This window comes from Melanostigma gelatinosum, assembly GCF_949748355.1.
Source record: "Melanostigma gelatinosum genome assembly, chromosome: 17".
In the NCBI taxonomy this organism is placed as follows: Eukaryota; Metazoa; Chordata; class Actinopteri; order Perciformes; family Zoarcidae; genus Melanostigma; species Melanostigma gelatinosum.
Genome location: NC_136650.1, coordinates 6280308 through 6302873, shown reverse-complemented (window position 1 = coordinate 6302873; position 22566 = coordinate 6280308). Strand labels below are relative to the sequence as shown.

The following is a 22566-nucleotide window of genomic DNA, read 5'->3' as shown; positions in this document are numbered from 1 at the left end:
GTGCCACTTAACGGACACTGGACACAAGCTACTGCAGTTCTAACAGAGTGAGCCTTTTCATTGACGGAAGAGGAAAATCCAGCGAACAGAAAATAGACCGTCTGCTGGGACACCGCTTGGGGAAGCTCAGCATTGGTAATATCTACGGCTGAGGTGAATGGCTCTTTCATAGCCACTAAACATCCATGTCTTCAGCAGAGAGAGCTGCAGTGTTGTAGCTGAAACTAGGGGGCTGGGTACTGGGAATTCTGGGAAGGGAAACACAGGAAGTAATGGGGTCAGAGACACAAGTCCAATTTAAAGGCTGGGAAAAAGACTGGAGGGTTTCTGTGGGAATCTGACTTCTCTGCTAAGATTAGCCCACCGTGAAGCTGCCTCTGTGGGAGCAGTAACACCAGGGCTGGAGCTAAGCACTAGTTTCCTTCTGGATTAATATACAGGCTGTTTTATTGAACAAAAAAACATTTCAGACAATTTTTAAATGCCCATCAGAATTTCCCAGAGCCCAAGATAATGTGTTTACATTGCTTAAATGATTAGTTGATTCAATCAATCCTCATTTTTTGATAACTGATATTCTGTTTTGATGATTGTTTAAGCCTTATTCATCAAATTAGAATCTAAACGATCTTGATTCAAGTGTATAAGATATGAAGATATGCTGTTTTTCCTCCTTTATATCGCTGTAAAGCGAATATTTTGGTCAAACAACTTTAAGAATTGAAAACAATCAACTGAACACTCAAAAACATGAATGGAAGAATTAGTACGGTCCAAAACATAAACGTGAAATTTGCTATCATACAAGACAACGAAAGCAGCTAATATTCACATGTGAGAGGCTGGAACCATGGCTGGAACAGCATTGTTTGGAGCCGGACTATGTTTTGAGCAGGACCGGTAAGTCTCCCCATGGTGACGTCACGGTCAACGTCGTTACCACTGGAGGTGAATTGCCTTTAAACAGAGACAGCAGTCTCTACCAGGCTGTGCTAAGCTAAGCTAGCTAGCTAACCGTTTCTCGGCTCCAGCTAAAGCTACATAGTTAGCATACAGATACTAACTATTTTCTCCTCTTAATTAACGCTAAAAAAAGGCAAATAAACGTATTGTTTGACACATAAATAATCACAAATAGACACTGCTACACCAGATGATAAATATATTTTGTTGTTGATTGAAAAAAAGTGGTTAAACTTTAAATGTGAAACATTGCAGAGATATGGTAAAATACAGATGAAGCTAAATTATGCTGCATACAAAATCTGCATTATGTCAATATAATAGAAGAGCTATGGAGACCAGACATGTTGAATATTGTATTCAGGAGTCAAATTAAGAAATATATGAACAAATGCAGACTAAATGTATAATATACCGAGAATGATTAAATACCTTTTCTTTTAAACTCATCTCATTGTTTTATTTTATCCGCCAGAGAACATTTTGACTTTTATTTCAACTAAATTTTTTCCCCAGATTTCCCCCCAAAGACCGATAATGCTTTAAATCAGGAAAAACTATTTTTTTGTTGTTGCTCAATTAACATTAAATAACATTTCATAACTTTAAGTGGAGTTTTAAAACACAGTCCTTCACTTTAATATTGACCACTTTGGGTTGCCACACAAATCAAAATGTCTCCATCAATGTACTGTGTTTGTCCTGCTATTTACAGTCAGCGAGGTGGATCTTTAGGGCACAGTCAAAGTGTCTGTTAGTGGTAATGCACTCGTCCAACAGTCCCCGTCCCTGTAACCAGAATGTCCGGCTGTCCGTTCCTCCAGATCTCCCTGACGATTCGTTCCCTCTCCTCCAGACGCCGGGCCTTCTCCAGCTCCTCAGCCGACGCGAACACGTTCACGCTCCTCAGAGTCCCGTTGGACTGGCTGCTGCGATCGCTCATGGGCCCCATTGTCACTTTAGGGATGTCCATCTCCTCCCCATCGTCCTCCGCGGTGCTGTCCTCCTCCTCTTCCTCCTCTTCCCCGCTGGACTCCTTCAGCTGTCTCCTCTCGGGGGATGGGGGAGGTCTGCTGTGGCGGCGAGTCCTGCAGGCGATGCCGGCCACCAGGAGGCACAGCGCCATGAGCAGGCCGAGACAGACGCCCATCATGAAGTAGAGGGCGAAGGTCTCTGGGTTGGCTGTGAGGGCGGAGAAACACAATGGACGAGTTCGTAAGTACTAAATACTTTTGTAATTTACTTATTGAGGTACTTGTACATTACTTGAATAATTCCATTTTATGCTACTTCTACTCCACTACATTTCAGAGGTAAATATACCTTTTCACTCCATTAAATGTGTCTGACGGCTCTTAATATTTACGATTGATTTGTCAGGTTAACAAAAGTAACAAAATCCGACGAACAGCATCTTTGAATCTCACTAATTAACACATTGTGTATTGTTTGTTTAACTTGTACAGAAACCAAAGTGTAAAAAGGTTCAACTTGTGGTCTTGTCGTTACTGTGACTTTGCCAGACTCCAGTAAGTTGCTGATCCAAGAAATAGTCTGGCCCTTGTAAAACCGCAAGTTGTCATTTTTTTTAGCACAATTTGTTTTTTTGTGAACATAAAAAAAGGAACTTTATCTCAAACCAGTGGTGCTTTTGGGGGCGCTATGGAGCCAGCTTGCCACGCCCCAAGCTAAATTTGCAAAACTCTGCAATTATTTGCCGTTTCTAATGTGTGTGCCAAATTTTGTGAGTTTTCAAGCAAGAAATAGAGACATTTTGAAAACAACTATTTTGTTTTTGTCAACACTGGTATTTATCTTGTGACACCACAGATTTAACGCCTGACCCATTGATGGAGCCTCAGGTTGAAAAGCACAGTTAAAGACTCACCTTTGATGTGAGCGTAGGTCGCCATGCTGTTGCTGAGCAGCTCCATGTCTCTCTTTACAGGCTCCATCCTGGTTCTCAGTGGGTTCAGATATCTACCATCTCCAGGACTTTCTGTTACACACTGAACTCCAACAGCAGCAGGATCCTGTCAAAAACACACAAGCAGACAGTTCGTGCGTTCATGTTTAAATCTGATATGACACATAATATAGTGTGTCGCTATAAACCCAAGTCTGAGCTCATCCAAAAAGTTCTCCGCCCGTCATTCCTGTGATCTGAACTGGTGTCAGAGGTCAGCAGACGAGGACACTGTGTTCCTCGTTAGTGTTTTACACTCAGGCCTGCGGTGAGGACAGCAGCATGAGGCCCCCTGTGTCCGATGGGGATGTTTATATTTATGACATCAGAGCCTGAGGAGGCTCTTTTCCGGCGTCACGCAAATGTGGTTTTTTTCTTTCTTTCTTTTTTTTCCCACAGAAAACAAGTCACATGAGATTTCCATGGAAACTGCAGATATTAACAAAACGTGTACTTTCGTTTGGTTTATTTTGCATTTATTTTTTAAATATCTGTCTCTGAGTTTTTATTGATGGTGAGGCACCTTTTATGAAGGGTTTAAAACTAATGGCTTTATTAATGAGCTATCATATGCTTTATAGATTTGATTTATTAGCCATTCATTCAGATCCATTTTTGCCATAATGCCGTTTGTCATTTCTATTTGGTCGTAATGCAGTCCGTGCTCTTTGGTTTTTTTGCTTGTGTATTAAGTCATTAAGTTTTGCATCGTATGTATTTACATGTTAGAAATGTTAGCAAGACAAGAACTAATGGTGAGTTGTTTCAATAATCCATCACGTTTGGAGTTATACATTAATGAATGGATGAATTATGATCCATTAATGGATTATGATCCAGGCGTCCTGCTGCCTGTTTCCATAAAGTCAGTGATCCTGTCCTCTGTTGGAGCCCTCTTGCTAAATTGATATCTTAAAAAAGCTTTGTTATTCACAACCTGGCAACCCGAAAGCTGTTTTTAATGGTTTATTACTGATCTATAAAGCATTGGCAAACGCTTACGTGTTGATGTTCAGCAGGGATAATGTTTACCATGTTAAACATCTTAACGTGTAGTTACTTTTACAGGTGTTGGACAAATTTATATTCAGGGAAATTCTTTATTTCTCCTGTGGTCAAAATGCAGAAGTCTGAACCAAATTTCGTGGTAACAGGCTAACTCTTGAGATATTTCAGTCGGCACCGTTGTCGTCCCTAAAATTTCAACAGAAACATGTCTGTCCTGCTAATCCTTTCAAATCTAAAGACCTCATTGGAGCTGAACATAGTCCCTAAATGTTATTTTCCTCATAATGTGGGTGAACTGTTGCTTTAAGAGAGTGATCCACTGAGGGTTGGATGAGGTTGAAGTTGTCACAGATGGTCTCAACGTTACAGTAAAGCTTGATCTAAACATGATGAGTGATATTTCCCACCCCCTCACATTCCCTGTCATTACAACAACAGAGTGCGTGGGAGCCAAATGTTTTTCTTTCTGCTGCTTTCTCTCCAGGGAGAAAATGAAATCACGCCCAATCGCTGCTATTTAGAGGGAGGGGGTCGAGTCACTTTCCCACCCTGATCTTTATCCTGGTGAGTCTTGGCAGACCCCGAGCACTCTCAAAGTCTTTCTTCTTGACTGGGCAGTTACAGTGGTCTCTATGGTGGCAGCTGACTCATGGGAACCGGTGGGTCTCCACCAGCGCTGCCTTCTGTTCGACATTCAGCTCGCAGACAGAAGAAGCATGACTCCATCTGCACCCTCAATTTGCGGCCCACAGACCTTAACAACATAAGTGGGCAATTTCGAGTCCGCTTCAGCTCGCGTAAAGTCAAACAGTGTTTGTTTTTTCATTTAAAAACTGGCCTTTGCACCCAGTACTTCTGCATGCTCACAGATCAGGACGTTTATCAAACTTGTGGCATTTATCACACTACAGATACGGCCTTCTTATCAACTCATTGTTTCTGTAATTTGAGTTTTTAAAGGAACAGGTTGACATTTTGAAATACTTCTTTCGTGGTCAGTTAGATGAGAAGATTGACACCACTCTCACGTCCGTACGCCAAATATGAAGCTACAGCCAGCAGCCAGTTAGCTTAGCTTAGCATAAAGACTGGAAGCAGGGGGAAGCAGCTGCTCCTGACGAAGAAATAGTTAAAACAGCTAAATATTGTTTGTACGCTTCGGTTTTTGTACAAATTAAAAAAATATGATATGTGTTAATTCGTGAGATTTGTGCAGATTTTGTTACCGTTCGATAGGCTTCCTTTTTTTCCCTGTTTCCAGTCTTTATGCTAAGCTAATTAGCTGCTGGCTAAAGCTTCACGTGTGGAGAAAAGTATCGATCTTCCCGTCTAACTCTCTGTAAAACACCGCAAACATCATTTTGTTTCAAAGAGGCGTGCAGTACGAATACTTTCTTTACTTTGTTTGATTGCAAAATGAAGTCGAGTTTTCCTTGATTCTAGTGCAGTGACCGGTCGTATCATGTCATGTTTTATGCTCTCCTTTCCACAAACTTCTTAAAACAGGGTGAAAATCATCTCACTGCACTGGCAGATTTCTTTCTTTTTTTATTTTAAGAAAAGATTTTTAGGACTAATTAAAGACAGGATAAGCTGGAGTTGCAACACCACAGTCAACTATTTGTACAAACAACACGATTGTGGTACGCTCATACTCTTCTTCTGTTGTCTCACTAACATTAACACTAAAAGACACTCATCATGACAGCCTGAGGTGGGCACTTGTGGTGAAGTTTGCCTGAGCTGGAAGCACAACAGAAATACCAGAGGGAGACAAATGTCCATTTTATACAGCCGCAGTCCTCGGGCAGACCGATTTAACACACTAACATTTCCAGACAAGGCCAATAACCTCCCGACTTAACCATACACATGTAAAGGCCCGGCAGCTGTAGCTGTTTATGTAACCCTATAAAATGCACTTCCGTTCAACCCTCCCACACTTCCTGTTTAGATAATCCTATTTGAGTCAAAAGATGAAACCTGAAACCATTGAAAATGAGACTTGTTATTTTACTGTAGTCCACCGAATGTCTCCTGTCTCTGATAGGGAATGTTTCCATCTGTTGGAGTAGAAAGCAATTAAAAGTGGGCTAAATTAAGTATAAAAACACACAAAACGAGCTGCAAAACAAATGTTTTCTCTTCAAATGTATGTTCAAACTGTGGTTTGAGCACATTGTAGCTACTGCATCGATAAAGGCTTTTATGGTCTGCGGTATTGTAAAGAACATGGTGCAGACCCTACAAATAAACTAGTTTGTTGCCCTGTTTATGGCCTGACACCAGTAACTGCAATATATGTCAAACCAAAAAAAGGTTTGTAGAAGGGTCCAACAAGAGAGCCCCAACAAGAGAGCCCCAACAGGAGAGCCCCAACAGGAGAGCCCCAACAGGAGAGCCCCAACAAGAGAGCTCCAACCACAGAGCCCCAACAAGAGAGCCCCAACAAGAGAGCCCCAACAGGAGAGCCCCAACAGGAGAGCCCCAACAGGAGAGCCCCAACAGGAGAGCCCCAACAAGAGAGCTCCAACCACAGAGCCCCAACAAGAGAGCCCCAACAAGAGAGCCCCAACAGGAGAGCCCCAACAGGAGAGCCCCAACAGGAGAGCCCCAACAAGAGAGCTCCAACCACAGAGCCCCAACAAGAGAGCCCCAACAGGAGAGCCCCAACAGGAGAGCCCCAACAAGAGAGCCCCAACAAGAGAGCCCCAACAAGAGAGCCCCAACAAGAGAGCCCCAACAGGAGAGCCCCAACAGGAGAGCCCCAACAAGAGAGCCCCAACAGGAGAGCCCCAACAGGAGAGCCCCAACAGGAGAGCCCCAACAGGAGAGCCCCAACAAGAGAGCCCCAACAAGAGAGCCCCAACAAGAGAGCCCCAACAGGAGAGCCCCAACAGGAGAGCCCCAACAAGAGAGCTCCAACCACAGAGCCCCAACAAGAGAGCCCCAACAAGAGAGCCCCAACAGGAGAGCCCCAACAGGAGAGCCCCAACAGGAGAGCCCCAACAAGAGAGCTCCAACCACAGAGCCCCAACAAGAGAGCCCCAACAGGAGAGCCCCAACAGGAGAGCCCCAACAGGAGAGCCCCAACAAGAGAGCCCCAACAAGAGAGCCCCAACAAGAGAGCCCCAACAGGAGAGCCCCAACAGGAGAGCCCCAACAGGAGAGCCCCAACAAGAGAGCCCCAACAAGAGAGCCCCAACAGGAGAGCCCCAACAGGAGAGCCCCAACAGGAGAGCCCCAACAAGAGAGCCCCAACAGGAGAGCCCCAACAGGAGAGCCCCAACAAGAGAGCCCCAACAGGAGAGCCCCAACAAGAGAGCCCCAACAGGAGAGCCCCCAACAGCAGAGCCCCAGTAATGTGCGATAAAAGGCTGATTAACATGAGTTAAATATGGAGGAAGACAAGTGAAGGGTAAACATCATCACTCACCGTAGTCCTGGATGAGAGCTGCACAGCTTGACTAACAAAAACACTTTCCACTGGAGAAACAAAAGAATTTGGATCCAAATTTGGAGCTGGTCCGTCAGCCAACACTTAGATAAGATCCCATCATTAAGATGGAGGAGCAGTGCGAGTGTGTTGTTCACTCAGTGTTTGTGACAGAGGAGCTGATGTAGCTGAGAGGGAGCAGCCCTCCACTATGATCCACTCCCTGTCATCCTCCACAGGAGGAGGACCAGCCAGCAACGCTCCTCAAGTGCACAGGAGGTGTTTCCTCTTTCCTGAGAGATAAGTGAAACGTACGCGTGTGGCACTGGCATCGGACTCCAAAAATAAAAGCGTCCGAAAATGCAGGTGGACTACTCCAGCTTGTCTAGAAATCCCCCTTTTACTGTGAGTTGCTCTGGCTTCTGTGCAGATTTGGGCCCCACCACTGACCAGAGGGAGGTGGTCTCTCCTCTGCTGGCCACCAACGCACCACAGTGAGGTCTGTTCACTGTGAAGCCAGGAGGGTGGGACAGGAAATAGCAAATCGGCCGCGGTGCCTTCGGGGGGGGGGGGCCTCGCGGATTAATTGAACTCTTTGTGTTTTAATCTCAGCGTCGAGCGAGTTTGGAGGAAAAGACCTCGGCAGTTTGTGCCTCTAACTCAAGCAAACAGTGGAGCCAGCTGGTGCTGCTGTTTGGTGGAGGTTGAAAGTAATTAAGTACATTTACCCTTCGTTTTGTAGTAAGGATTTCCATTTTCTGCTAATTTATAGTTCTACTCCACTACATTTTGTGGTGGAAGAGGCACCTTCAGTGCAGAAATACTCATATTGGATTGAAAATCGTGTAAAAAATACAAAAGTCTCGGTATCGAATTGTACTTAAAAGTACCAAAAGTAAAAGTACTCGTTCCCATTTCAGAATCATCAAGCAATCACAAACAATTACACCTTGAGGTGGACGGCCAGTCCGCGCCTTTACTTGAAGAGTTTACCAACTTTTATTGTGTAAACGGTGCAAATACATGTAGTGTAGTAAAAAGTACAATATTCCCCTCTAAAATGTAGTGGAGTAGAAGTAAACCACAAATACTCAAGTGAAGTACCTCAAAATTTGTACTTATGTGCAGTGCTTGAGTGAAGTACATTTATCTTTTAATGCTTTAAGTACATTTTAGTGATAATATTTCTGTTCTTTTACTGAAGAAAGAAAATGAAAGCAGGGATTTTATTGGTATGGATTATTTGTACTTTGTTGTATTGGTACTTGTATTGGTACAAGAACTGAGTACTCCTTTGACCACAGGTGGAGTCTGTGGCAGCGGACCGAGCCGTGTTACGTCCTGTAAAAGAATTGTCGTTGAGCCTCTGTAAAGTGCTATTCTGAGTTCAGCGAGTGTTGATGTGGCGCTCGGCCGTGTTTTTCAGCCAAGCAGTCATTATGTGGGCTGCTGTCATTCAGATGCTCTCCATGTCGGTTTTAGAGCAGTCAAGAGAAAAATGTCCCTAAAAACACACCGAGGCCGCAGCCAAAACAATGACCCACCCACCGAGGGACATTCCTGTGTGCATATTCCTTAATTTAATGCACTGCCATCTTTCTACAGCGCCGGGTTTATCTGCACCAGCTGCCTCCGCCTGTGTTATGTCAGGCCTGTCCTCTTCCTGACACAGAGTAGGAAAAACATACCCCGTTGCAAATTCCTCAAATTCCCAATCGTATTTTTCTATCGGGAGCACACTGCGACGGCAGTTTCCAAGCGAAACACTCTCTTCCTTTGACCCCGCTCCGCTCGTCTCCATTGGTTAACCGGTGTCCCGTCCTGCCAGGCTTGGGATGGAACGCCACCAAATCACCGGAGAGAGCCACGGCTCACTAATGCGTGCAGCAGAGATGTTTTTGAGGTGGACGCCGTGGAAACATATGCCCGCTTGTTTTTCCCTCCACCAGACTGGCATCGATGGTGACGAATGTTTTCCTGCACGCGGGCAGTTATTAACTTTCATGTCCGACAGATATTGTTGTGCTCAAGAGAAAACACACTGGGCCACTCCCGCGCTCGCTGTGAATTGTAATATGTTCCATTTAATTTGAATAAAGCAGTGGTGCGCTGAAACAGATGTTTTCGAGGGGACAAGTCCATTGTAAGCGTCTTTATTCATAATTCTTGTATGTATTTAAAAAGAAACTGCTATTTTGTGTCAATTACAAACTTTAAACTCAATTACCAAAACACAAGGAGAGCGTTCCACTCATTAGCTAGTCCAGCGGTTCATCAAAGATGCTCATGTTGTGTGTAGAGCTGCAACAATCAGCTGATTTATCGATTGAAAGAAAATGAATTTGCAAATGTTATGATAATCGATTAATCGGAAATTCCAAAAACATTCTCCAGCCTCACAAAATGTCACAATTTGCTGCTTTTGTCTGTTTGCATGTCACTGAACTCCATATCATTGTGTTTTGGTCTGATAACAAGACATCAGAAGATGTCATTGGGCTCTGGGAAGTTGTCACTTTTCACAGTTTCGTGACATACTGGAGCCCAAAGATTAATAAATGAATCAAGAAAATGTAATGATGAAAACAATTGCGAGTTGGTCAGCCTATATCGCCAACTGTTTCATCTCATGACCCGACGTCATCACAGGTGGAGGTCTCGGTGTGCACATGAGTTGAGAGCAGTTCAAACACAGAGGGTGACGGTATCCCATATTTATAAACCACAGAATAGGAAAAATGTCAAAGAAAGTATTTTTGTATTGCTGACATATTGTTTTCATTCTTATCCCTTTAATCATAGTCTGACCCCTCTGGTCGGAAACTGCTGATCGAGTGCAATGCTTGTTGTCCCAAAGTATTATTGTTGTAGTCTTGCCCAAGTAGTACTCAACTGAGTTTCTTTTATTTTTAATCCTTCCACGAAAAAGAGAAGAAGTTATTTGGTTTTCTTTGCGTACTCTTTTCTGCCTCCTCCATGACTGGCAAAGTTGCGGACGCGGTGGATCTTGGCCAGCTGGCTCTCTATGGTCTTCATTATGTCCACGTGGTCCGGGATGTGGACGTAGCGAACGTTCCTGCCCGTGATGAACATGTCCTGCAGCTTGGTGAGCTTGCCCCATCTGTCCCTGTACAGCACGTCCTCCAGACGCACGTTCATGAAGGCGTCCACGTTGACCACGCGGCCGCGCGCCGTGCTCTCGTTCCTCAGGTCCACCGTGGTCACCTCTCCCTGCAGACCCTGCAGCAGGACCACCATGCTGTTCTCCGCGATTGCACGCTCCCGGATGGAGTTGAAGACTTCAGCTACAGGCGCCGGGGATTCAGTCCTTTCTGACTCCATGGAGGCTGATGAAGGGGATCTCCAGAGGTCGGGGGATACCTGCAGACAAGCAGAAGATTAGCTGCCATTCAATTCATTAGCAAAACCTAATTACAGTGTTTAGGGCTATTTGTCCACAGTGCGTATGTTATCTGTATACATATGACCATGATACATTGAAAACTAATTCCACTAAATCTAAACCAAAAACTGAAAATATGAAAACTTCTAATCAAAACAGCCAGAGCTAAAAAGAGCTATAAAACTGCAGTAGTAATTCGCCTGTCAGTGAAAGGCTTCAAAACATCCTTCCTTTGTAGACTGTTAAAATTCCAAACAATGTATATTAGAAAATAGGAGCAAGGCCTTGGTTTAAGTTTAATATCACAAAAAATCTACGCTTTTATCTCGCTAATTAAGCACTTGCTTTGTATTGTAACTGATAATAGTGCTGTCTTTTTTTATTTTACATGTGGTCACAGACTTAAGCACACCTGCATTTAATGCAGCACTAATTAAGAATCAGCAGAGACACAGTTACTGGTTGAACATTTATTAAGTGACTGAACGGCCACTGTTTGAGTACAGGAAAGAAAACAAGGTACGATATTAATACTCAGAGGCGAAATAGCGTTACTAAAGACTCTTATAATTACTTGGAGGATATTTGTATTTTTTTAGTGCGTCAAAGGAGGTTTCCAAGCAGGAATTGACATCTCTATTAACACATACACTGTCGTTACTCACATGGGCTAATACCCAAAATACGACACAACGGTTTCTGTCTTCTATATGATATTGGTACATTGTATAAAGGTTACTACAGCGGATACAGCTAATATATTCATGCATCTTTACCTAAAACTGAGCTGTTTTATTGTGAGACAGAAACTCTATTGATGCTGAATTAGCTAACGTTAGCTTTAGCAGGGACCAAAATAAGTACATCAGCGCCTCCAGAGAGTAACGTTAAATGTTACATATTATACTCCAGGATATATTGTGTGTTGGACATACCTGAATTAGTTAAATACTTATTTCCTGTTAAACCCCTCACCACAATATTTGCAAGTGGCGATAAACCGTTCAAACATGTAAACAAGTTGTTTTTCCCGCAACAAGTCAGAACCAGGAAGCGCAGCGTGATGACGTTTCATTGTGCGTCAACATAGAACAACACCGCCCTCTTCAGGCAGCTTCAGAAATCACCAATACACGGTTCAATAGGATTTGTTTTCCTGTTTACAATATGTTTACAAATATAAGCGGTTACAAAACATAAGACAGAATTATGAAAATGAAATAAGCTATGAACAGAGTAAACAAGGTTCTTAATTATGATCAGAAGGATCATGTATAAACAGCATTAGATATTCTACGTCAAAGAAAAAGCAGACAGAACACTCAAATTCCTAATAAATACATACAAGGGATAAATAAATCATGTTTCCGACAGCATATTTGATGATATTTCTGCAAGTGATTTATAATGCATCAAATGTATTTCAGATATCATTTGGGAACATTCATATGAATGCACCACATTTCCCTTAATTGCCAGATCCTAAGTCAATTTAGTCAATAAATAAATAATCTAATCATCTTAAAAAATGAATGAAAAATATAAATAGTTTCTCTGTCTCATCTTTCAATCACGATCCCTGCATCAGTCTTATTTATTCTTATATCGTATTTAAAAAACAGAAACAAAACAAATATGGATCCATTTATTGAAAATGTATAATTATTGTATAGAAAATTCATATCAAATGTAGCAGGTCTTACAATGTTCACTACATTCATGGAGCACTTTTCAAAGTAATTTAAAATAAAGTATTTTTTCAGTCATAGGATATTTATTTTACTCTAATCTTCCTCAATGTTAAACAACAAGGTGTAGAGCAGAATACACCAACAAATGCATATTTTACAGGTTAAATCGAAGCTCACAGTGAGAGTTAAAGTGATTTGACCTGAGGTGAAGAGTTAGGCAGTAAAGTTGAAACGATATTTAAAAGTCGTTTTTAAAAAAACGACACAACTGGGTCAGAGGTCGTCCATCATGGCCAGCAGGTCGTCTCCTTTGCTGCTGCTGAGATCTTCAGGCAGCTCGTCTCCTTCGGCAAACTGTCCCGCAATTCGTGCCAGCTGTGTCGCAGCCGGTTCATCCTGAATCAAACACAAACCCAGACGTATAATCAACAAACCAATGAGGTAACCGTTGTGAAGGAGGTGGTTCGTAAATATTTAACTGCAGTCTAGGAAAGTGGGTGTATTTATATAAGATAAGATAAGATAAGATAATCCTTTATTAGTCCCTCAGTGGGGAAATTACAGGACTATAGCAGCATTGCTCACAAGTAAATAAAATAAAAGATAAAAATCAAGTAATATAACTAAAGTAAACAGTAAAACAGTAATAAAATAAGACAGTAAAGAAGAATATTAAATATACCAGTATATACAGAATATACAGACGGAATAAAAATATAAGATAATACTTAAACGTATTGGATATTGGATATTGCACCAGGTGAATGAGTTAAAGTGATCAGAAGTGTTCAAAGTGTTCAAGTGTTCGTGGTCTACCAAGAGCAGTTTGTTGTGCAGCCTGACAGCAGCGGGGAGAAAGGACTTGCGGTACCTCTCCCTCAGACACCGGGGGTGAATCAGCCGGTGACTGAAGGAGCTGTGCAGAGCTGCCAGAGTGTCCTGCATGGGGTGGGAGGCGTGGCTCATCAGGGATGAGAGCTTCGCCATCATCCTCCTGTCTCCCACCACCTCCACAGTATCCAGTGGACACCCCAGCACGCTGCTGGCCTTCCTCACCAGTTTGTCCAGTCTCCTCCTGTCAGCTGCCGCGATGCTGCTGCTCCAGAAGACCACTCCATAGAAGATGGCTGATGCCACCACGGAGTCGAAGAAGGTCTTCAGGAGTGCTCCCTGCACCCCAAAAGACCTCAGTCTCCTCAGCAGAAAGAGTCTGCTCTGTCCTTTTTTATAAAGAGCGTGAGCGTGGTCAGTCCAGTCCAGTTTATTGTTCAAGTGAACACCCAGGTACTTATACGACTTCACAACCTCAATGTCCAGTCCCTGGATGCTCACCGGTGTCGGAGGAGGGCGTTTACCCCGGCGGAAGTCCACCACCAGCTCCTTGGTCTTGCTGGAGTTGATGTGGAGGCGGTTCCACATCAACTCCAGCAATATATATATATCTACATATGTGGTATGTAAAGAAGTATTCGACACTTGCAGACAGTTTATAAGTGAAAGCTGGCTTGTTGACAGTCTACAGTATTACATCACCCTACCTGCATTGCTTGAATATGTATCACTCCGAACAAGGACTGCTCAGCTCCCCCTGAAGCTCCCCTGTTAACCAAAATAAAAGTCATAATCGTGGGAATCATTGTTATTTTAACAGCAGAGAATGAGTAAAGCAAGAAAAAAAAGAAAGCACTCACGCATCCTCCTCCTCTTGGTATGTTGTAAACAGGTTGATCCGAAAGCCAGTTTCGGTTTCGGGCGTGTTCTCGGCCTTCATGCTTCCCATCAGACGAGCCAGCAGATTCAGCTCCTCTTTGGCCAGCAGGTTGGGAGCGTCGTCCTTCTGCAGCAGGGTGGTGGGGGCGTACAGGAAAGTTATACATGAATGGAGAGATGGTCTCAAGTCTCTGATGCATCATCAAAAGCAAAATATGAGACGATGGAGAGAATTGTGCTGTGAAGGAAAAGGTTTCCAGATCCTAGTAGAGATACCACGTTAGTGAAAGTCTTGCATTCTAAATCTTATTTAAGTGAAACTACACAACATTTTCAGCAAAATGTACTTGCAGTATCAAAATGTACTCGTGCAGAAAAATACCCCCATTTGAGTGTTATAAAATTTCAATATTATTAATATGTATGTAAAGCAACTAGTAACTATAGCTCATACAAATGTGGTGAAGGATTAGAATATTTGTTTTGTTGAAATGTAGGAGTATATTTCGTAAAGTACTACAAATACCTCAACATTGTACTTTAAGTATTTGAATACATGCACTTCATTATGTTGCATCACTGGCATTGCACTTCTACATTTATGTAAAGAATTTACTCGAGGACTTTAGAGTAGCTTGCTGCCATCTATGAAGGTAATTTGGCATCACAGAACACCATCATCGGGAGCATGTGGTGACGGTTATACTTTCTTAAAGCAGAGCCATTCTTCTGTAAAATGTATTTAAATACATTTTAATGTAGGTGAAATGTTGCCTAAGGAACTGTGCTGCTTTGGAAAAATGTAATAAACAGAATATAATATGCATGAAATTGATATCAATATGAAAACGTATGTTGCTTAACTACAGTTCTGTGTTTTTGCTGCTATGGTAATGTCAGAAATAGGGTTGTTACCTTGACAGAAGAAGCCTTGGATGTGTGCGTCTCCTCTGGATTGTTCCCAGTGTACCTTTTTTTTTTTTTTTTAATTCAAGAAACACAAGATACAGCAGTGTCGTCTCCTAATCCACTATTTTACTATCCATATAAACTATGTGGTGTAGTACCAATGCAGTTCACACATACATGGTCATGCCCAGTCGCATGACTCTGTCTCCATGCAGTTCAAAGCATCCCTCTCTGATGGGGCTGGTGTAACTTCCTCCTGTGGGGAACTCTCTACGACTCACTTCTTTGCCCTTTCTGTCAAACATCCTGTGGAAACGGGAAGCAGATGATGACACTCTGGAATATTGAGATGTTTCTTATAAGCAGTTCTAACTTATAAGAGACTCAACTCAAGAAAATCTAAAATGAAGACATGTCCGCTTGTCGTCACTAGCCTCATCGGGTGCCACTGATGGAAGTGAGCCGTTAAATTGTCTGCTGCCCAACAATCAGGCTAGAACGTAGGCTATACTTTAGCTTGTAGGCCTGTGCAAATCAAAGACGATGTTAACAGTTGCAAGTTCATAATTTGCCACATACATTAGATCAAGTTGAAAAATAACAGATGCAAGAGAAATGTAATGATACATTTTCCATGTAAAGAAGCACAGAAATTGTAGAGGCCAGCCTTAACTTGAGAAGCACACATTTGCTTTCCTAGCTAGCCTCTGTTAGGCTCTGCTCAGTAACTCTGTTCTTTTTCTGAGAAACTGAATGTTAACAATTCTGTGCCTTTTCAATGCTAAATGGATTGTAACGGTGGTGCTTTGAGCTAAATGCTGAATGTTAGCATGCTAACAGAGAACCCTTTGACCATTTTGTAAATGAAATGGGTATCTGCTGTTTACCATTCAAGTAACAAAGATCTACAGCCAAATCCAAACGTGTGTGTGCTAACATGCGTGCAGTGATAATGAGTTTAAGTTTGGAAGGTATAATCTGAACCATGTTCACTCTCTTAGTTTAGCGTGTTAGTATGCTAACATTAGCTAATTGGTGCCAAACAAAGTACAACTGAGGCTGATGGGATCATCATTGGACAAATGGCAACGAATGTAAAGTTAAAGGATCATCAGAGGGTAACATGAAGGTCTATGCCCAATTTAGTTCTATCCTGGATAATTGAACACTTTGAATTCTTGGTGGTGCTTGATGAAAAGTCAGAGGATCCCAAAAGGCATTAGGATTCATCCTCTGGGGACTTTAAAGTCTGCATCAAATATCAAGGCAATTCATATTTGTCACACAATTTCAGCAGTTGTTAAATGCTAGTGGAAAATATGCTAGATGCAAGTTTAAAACCATGTACATACGTAACTATCAGAACACAGTCGATGCCATGTTCGTCAGCTGCCTACCTAATAAGCCCTGGAACATCTATCCCATGAGGCACCGGGCCAGATGCCGACAGCGCAAAACGTCCGTTGGGATTCTGGACTTTGTTTTTGAGGAAAAGTGACACCTAAGAGGAGGGAATAATAATAACAAAAAAAATGCAAATTGTTTTCGTTTCACTTGTATGGAGGGATGAGTAAAAAACAGTAGAGTACTCACGCGAACATGCATGTCTTGAAAAAATAAGAGCAATGTTTGTCGGAGAAGTTGGAATTCACCCTCTGGCAAAGATGAGTATACCTAGCAAGGAAAACAAGAACGGGTCACACAAGAGACAGGTGATTAAAAACTGACATATGGAATCCAGAGAGTATGCACTAACTTATTGGATGGACTGTATAGACATAGGCTACTGTATCCTGGGGCAATGGGTTTGAAGGATTCAGTAATGGAATATGGTAATTAAAGTGCATTATAGTAACCGCTCTCAATATACCTCAATGATCTTCCTATGTGTCTCGTCCACTTGGTTCACAACCACAGGAGTGTGTCTTACAAATTCCCTGATGGTATCTATGTGATTGTATGTGATGAGCAGCAAGTCTTTAGGCCGTGGACAAAGGAAGACCTGATACTTGAACGCCATGACCATCAGCTCGTAAAGCTACAGGGGAAGAACAGAAAGAAGGTATCAACTTTAAGGACGCACCACTTCTTCAAACAAAAGTACTACGACAATTTTCTTTTTTTTTCAAATTGCAACTAGACACAAAAATGAATGAATTAAATGAATAATTCATTTAAACCATTAAAACCTTAACATGTGACCTGGTATTAACCTGGAAACATAAACCAAAAATGCAACAGTGCTGGGCAGGCCTTGAAATTGATCTTCTTTGACATGTAAAAACTTGACTTGGATGTTCCACCACTCAAAAACATGTCTTTTTTTATTTTCATGTACATACCTTGTCCATGCTGGCCTGGTTCAGCCTCATGATGGAGGCGTGTGCTAACCGAGTTAGCACTGTTTTCAGTGTCCTGTGAGAATACAGCTGCTGGGGTTTAAGAAGTTCATCCATAAAGTCTTTACTAAACATGGCCCCAACAATGTCATTCATCACTTTGAGTGGGGAAGAGACAGAAACAGAAAGGTGGTTAGAATTGGCTATTTTGGGTCATGGAATGAAAACGGCACCGAAGAGCTTGTTTTGATGGTCATCCAACTATAATGCAGTGTTTCTATACACGGTTGTCCTCAGTGGGTTATACTGCTTTACTAAAGAAAAGTTTTGTGAAAAGATCCAAGAAATTACTGCATGCAGCCTTTGGACAGTCTTCAGGGCAGGTATGCCACATAGACTAATAAAGGTTCTTTGATTTTTAAGAAAGTACATTTCATTAAAAATTAACATTTACAGTATATGGGAATCAGTGATAACCTAGAAGTTTAGTAGTAGCTTAATCCCACCAAATAACACTGGAGTTAAAAGCTGAGTTACTCTGCTAAAACAGTTACCAATGAGTTAAGCTAGGTGTTTCTCCATCATGATTGGATTAGCTACTGCCTCATTTAGTTACGTGGAATAAAACAAAGGATTACCAATATGTTGATTCATCAATGTATTTTTTTTCTATACAGTATTACAATTACAGTAAAATCAGTTAGCAAATTTAGCTTTAGCTAGACCACATGTGTCAAACTCAAGGCCCGCGGGCCGAATCCGGCCCGCCACGTCATTTTATGTGGCCCGCGAATCCGCCAGCAAAATAAATTATTTTATTATTATTTTTTTTTCTGGAAAAATAATTAAAAGTTAGACTTGAAAATAAAAGTATCCCTATGGTCAAAATTATGAGATAGAAAGTTGAAATTATGAGACAGCATGTTGTCTGTGTACCGACATTAAAACTATCACAACAGGTGGACAGGAGAGGCAACAGCCCGAAAAGCGGTTTTCCAACGATTGAAAAAGATCGACAAATAATCCCAAAATGTCCACGAAGAGAACAATTGATGCAGAGGGAAGAAAATGTAATGAAAGATGGGAAAGCGAATACATGTTTGTGCTTCAAGGAGAAAAACGTGTCTGTCTTCTGTGTTATGAGGCGTGTCGGTGATGAAGGATACAATTCACGTCGGCAATTTGACACCAAACACGGAGCTAAATTTAGCCTCCAAGAAAAACATCAAACTGTCCAAGAATTAAAAGGCAGACTGCAATCACAGCAGAATATATCTACACAGCTACAGCCCAGTGCATGCTGAAGGTATGTGAGCAGAGCTCCGACCAGATACAGACTTTTACAAATGTCAGTTTGTGAAGAAACACCATCGCAGACCGAGTTCATGAACTAGCAGCAATCTAACAACACAGCTAGCTAAGAGACGAGCAGGTACTTGTGTTTTTAATTATCTGTTGATGAAAGCACAGACAACACGGATACATCATCTATCATGTTCATCAGACCTGACTCTCAGTGAGCAGCTCTTGGATGAAGCTGCCATGCACAGGACGACGACAGGGAGGAACATTAGTGATGCAGAGAGGTGACACAAACAGCTTTGAACAAAGTTATTGTAATAACTTGTGTTTGATATTTGTCTTTGTTATTTTCTTTAATAGTTTGATCTCTGATAGAGTAATGTGGGTTTCTTAACCCTAAATTAAAATGATTTATGTTATAATAACAGAAATGTGTTTAAATATCATTATTCATTTATATAACTGCATGTACAATATGTTTACACTTGAATAAACAATCATCAAATGCAGAGAGAGTTATTTCACAACATGTTAGGGAGAAGTTAGTTACACAGTCTTACAGTTACAACCGGCCCTTTGAGGGCGACCGTGATGCTGATGTGGCCCAGAGTGGAAATGAGTTTGACACCCCTGAGCGACACGTAGCAAGCTAGGTAACACTTGATATAGTTTTCCTGCTAGTTAGCTGTCTCGTTGTTTGTCTCTCTACAACAATTTGACATTCCCTTTTTTACAAAATGATTACATTTACATGGCATAATAATGTTCATATGAAAGAGATACCAAAGAGTCAGATTCCTGTCTTAACTGACTTTTAACCAAAGATGTAGTCACTGTGTTTTGGTTGATTTAGGGTTTACTCTAGAGACTATAGGCCGACTACTGTATCATACAACTGACCTCAACTCATTACAGCTAATAGCAGACACTACAGGGCAATAGTGGAAAGTAACTAACTATATATACTTGCTAAAGATCTAAAGGAAGTACTTCTTCCACCACTGCTACAGGACCACAATGAACTGACGATACAATAGTATGCCAAAGTACAACATGGATACCTCTTCTTCTGTCATTTTCTGACCAGACTCCTGCATCCAAGTACCAAGTAAGAAAAGAAAGAAAATAGACTTGTCATTTTGGAGTTGTTGAGCTGCACATTTTCAGTTTTTGAACATCTGACAGCAAGGATTCAGCTTGTCAGCAGGAGGGGTGGCTGGGAACACACGTAACACAACTACCAAGCTGTCAGTTCTCTAGCTACCTCTACCTCGACCTCAACAAAGTCCCAGAAAGCTGCAGGTCTGCTGAGACCCTCAGCTCCTTTAACTCAAGATTGAAGACTTTTCTGTTTGCTGCTGCCTTTAATTGAACCAGATTCAATTAATATATTAATACGTTTCCTGCATTTCTGCATTTTACGACTGCATTTGATTTCTTACACTGTTTTTTAATGTTTTAATGACTGTTTTTATTGTTTCAATGAATGTTCTTAATTGTTTTAAAATCTCCTTTTCTTTTGCCTTATGTTTTGATGCTTTTAATGGTTTTATGTGAAGCACTTTGAATTACCTTGTTGTTGAAATGTGCTGTACAAATAAACTTGCCTTGTCTTGCCTTACCTTTCTGTGAATTGTCCTCAGATGTGTTGAGAGCTTGTAGGCGTTGGTCCAGTATGTAAAGCATCTCTCCACCCAGATTAATGAAAACCAGGGGGAGAGTTCTCACAGACATCTTGCCAAGATAAAGAAGGGATAAACTCACAGGCAAAAGCTGGTGCAGAAGTAGCCGTTGGAAGCGGTTGAGCCCCTGTCAAATCAAACGCACTCGTCACTTAAAAGGCATTATCTGATGGTTCCCGTTTTGAATTGCCACTGTCAAAACATTGTCCATGTAAAGTATTATGGGATCATGCCTCTGCAGATAACATGTCCACTAAGATGCAACAGGTGGTGAGGGAGAGGATCAGCATGCGCCAGACACAAGCTTATTGGCCAGGATAAGGATGACGTAACAGCAAAGCACAACCAATCACAGAAGGTGAATGGGTCTGTGTAGATGTTCAATTTCTGTACATCACAAGAGCGTGTGCTTTATAGACTTGTTGACAAAAATGTACAGCACGATGCAAACATGAAAGTAACTCCGAAGAAACCAAATACTCTCGTCTTCATTTGCCCAGGTAGTGTTTAATAAAATAAACACAAATGAAGAGGTAACCTGAATAAAGTACAGTATGTGCTTGTTATACCTATCATTCCAAAACCACGAGTGTTAGTTTACTGCTATAACGTCCTCCGCACTTCTGAGAAAGCGATTATGCACACTTTTTTTCTATAATATCACTGTATGGTTGTAGCATTAAAAGAATAGTTCAAAATTTGGGAAAGTACACTTTTTTCAAGTTAAACGAGAAAGACAGTAACATACTTGTATCTGTGCAATAAATATTAAGATACAGCCAGAGACCAAACCAAATATACACAAAAGTATGTGGACAAGTGTGTCATCATAGTTTTGGCTGTCCACACAGATGTTGCATACTAATAGTTGTTCCAATACAAGTGAATTTCTTAAATTCTTACATTAAATTAATTGAATTTAGGTCAAAAATGGGTTCTGCATGCAATGCATGTAAAGGATATCTAAACTGACTGTTCCCTGAAGTCACATTTTACTAACTAAATTGTTATATGATCTGTTCACCACTTTTACGATGCCCACACATCATTGTCTCTTTCTCTCTCCCTCTCCCTGCTATTCAAAATAAAAGATTAGAGAGTAGTATCATGCAAATGAAAGTTTATCTTTATGCTCACTGTTACGGCTGCTCGCTCACAAGGGAGCAATTGCCTTTTTGTCCGAGTCATGTCCGCGGGTAAGAGCGTTTCTTGTAAAACATTTTACAAATTGTCAGTTGAGACAAATTGTAAACATCTGGGAAAGAGAGCTGAATAAATCCTGAATGAGCTCACCGGATTATAATTTAGCCAACAAACCAATTATGGGGATCCATCTTTGCCTCTGGCTTCTCTGTATGTAAGTCAAACCTAACATTGGTAATTGTATTGTGTTGTAATTCTTTCTCACCATATCTCCCTATTCTGCATAAAATAACGTGCTTTATCACATCACTCAGCTACATATTCTGCAAATATATGTGTCATATTTTAACAGTTTTCCTGTTTTATTTGACTGTTGTTAAAGAACTATTGAAACTTTTTTCTGCTGTTGAATTATTTAAATTAGCGAATATCATGTTTCATGTGTCTTCTTCCCACCAGAATAACCTCCTGTTCAAGCTCATGGACCGGTTTCAATGATAACCCAACCCTAGATCGCAAATTGTATAACCTGAACTGGATGAAGGATATACCTGAGAATACTTCAGTGTCTACTATCTCCATTCCAGGAACACATGAAAGCTTATCATTATATGGAGGACCACTTGTTAAATCTCAAATTTGGACCTTAAAAGACCAACTTAATGTAGGAATACGGTATTTTGATATGCATGCTGGGATTTGGCTGCCCAACCAAAAACATGTTTATATCCAGGATAGACACTGGATGTTCTGGCAATACATTCGATTGGACGAAGTCCTCAAGATCATTTTAGATTTCTTAAAAGATAGTACTGACACTGTGCTGTTGAAAGTGACACTACATCGGTTATACAAAAGCAAAGCTGAAGTACTAATGAAGCAATTGATTGAAAAGAACAAAGATAAAATATGGAATATGTTTTTGGCACCAAACATGCAACAGGTGGCACCAAACATGCAACAGGCAAGGGGAAAGATTGTTTTTCTGAAAAGTAACACCGTCATTGCTGGAAC

General features: G+C 41.4%; 3 protein-coding genes across 4 annotated transcripts; all 3 read right to left on the bottom strand.

Annotated features, from left to right (window-relative positions):
- Nucleotides 1-1145: 1145 nt before the first annotated feature.
- eva1bb (eva-1 homolog Bb (C. elegans)) lies at nt 1146-9132 on the bottom strand. 2 transcript variants are annotated; one of them, XM_079287608.1, is made up of 3 exons: nt 9062-9132; nt 2852-2996; nt 1146-2145 (listed from the first exon to the last, which is right to left on the bottom strand). In XM_079287608.1, the coding sequence occupies exons 2-3, from the start codon at nt 2916-2918 to the stop codon at nt 1718-1720; spliced, it is 495 nt and encodes a 164-aa protein (XP_079143734.1). In that variant the 5' UTR covers nt 2919-2996; nt 9062-9132; the 3' UTR covers nt 1146-1717. The 2 variants fall into 2 exon arrangements, with proteins under 2 accessions (XP_079143734.1, XP_079143733.1); XM_079287607.1 differs by lacking the exon at nt 9062-9132 and adding an exon at nt 7374-7823.
- Nucleotides 9133-9506: 374 nt separating this feature from the next.
- On the bottom strand, nt 9507-11820 carry lsm10 (LSM10, U7 small nuclear RNA associated). Its single transcript, XM_079287609.1, has 2 exons — nt 11712-11820; nt 9507-10754 (listed from the first exon to the last, which is right to left on the bottom strand). Exon 2 carries the CDS (start codon nt 10713-10715, stop codon nt 10311-10313), a length of 405 nt encoding a protein of 134 aa, XP_079143735.1. The 5' UTR covers nt 10716-10754; nt 11712-11820; the 3' UTR covers nt 9507-10310.
- A 920-nt stretch (nt 11821-12740) lies between these two features.
- On the bottom strand, nt 12741-20461 carry oscp1a (organic solute carrier partner 1a; the record flags this gene model as incomplete). Its single annotated transcript, XM_079288638.1, has 11 exons — nt 12741-12863; nt 14006-14066; nt 14159-14304; nt 15093-15147; nt 15264-15392; nt 16484-16587; nt 16680-16760; nt 16957-17124; nt 17429-17583; nt 19789-19818; nt 20350-20461. 11 exons carry the CDS (start codon nt 20459-20461, stop codon nt 12741-12743), a joined length of 1164 nt encoding a protein of 387 aa, XP_079144764.1.
- Between the last annotated feature and the right edge of the window lie 2105 nt (nt 20462-22566).

Excerpts from the sequence above, each read along its gene's own strand:
- eva1bb (XM_079287608.1), bottom strand. The coding sequence starts at position 2,918 with ATGGAGCCTGTAAAGAGAGACATGGAGCTGCTCAGCAACAGCATGGCG. Across the intron at positions 2,146-2,851 it reads GACCTACGCTCACATCAAAG|CCAACCCAGAGACCTTCGCC; the intron begins GTGAGTCTTTAA and ends CCGCCCTCACAG.
- lsm10 (XM_079287609.1), bottom strand. The coding sequence starts at position 10,715 with ATGGAGTCAGAAAGGACTGAATCCCCGGCGCCTGTAGCTGAAGTCTTC.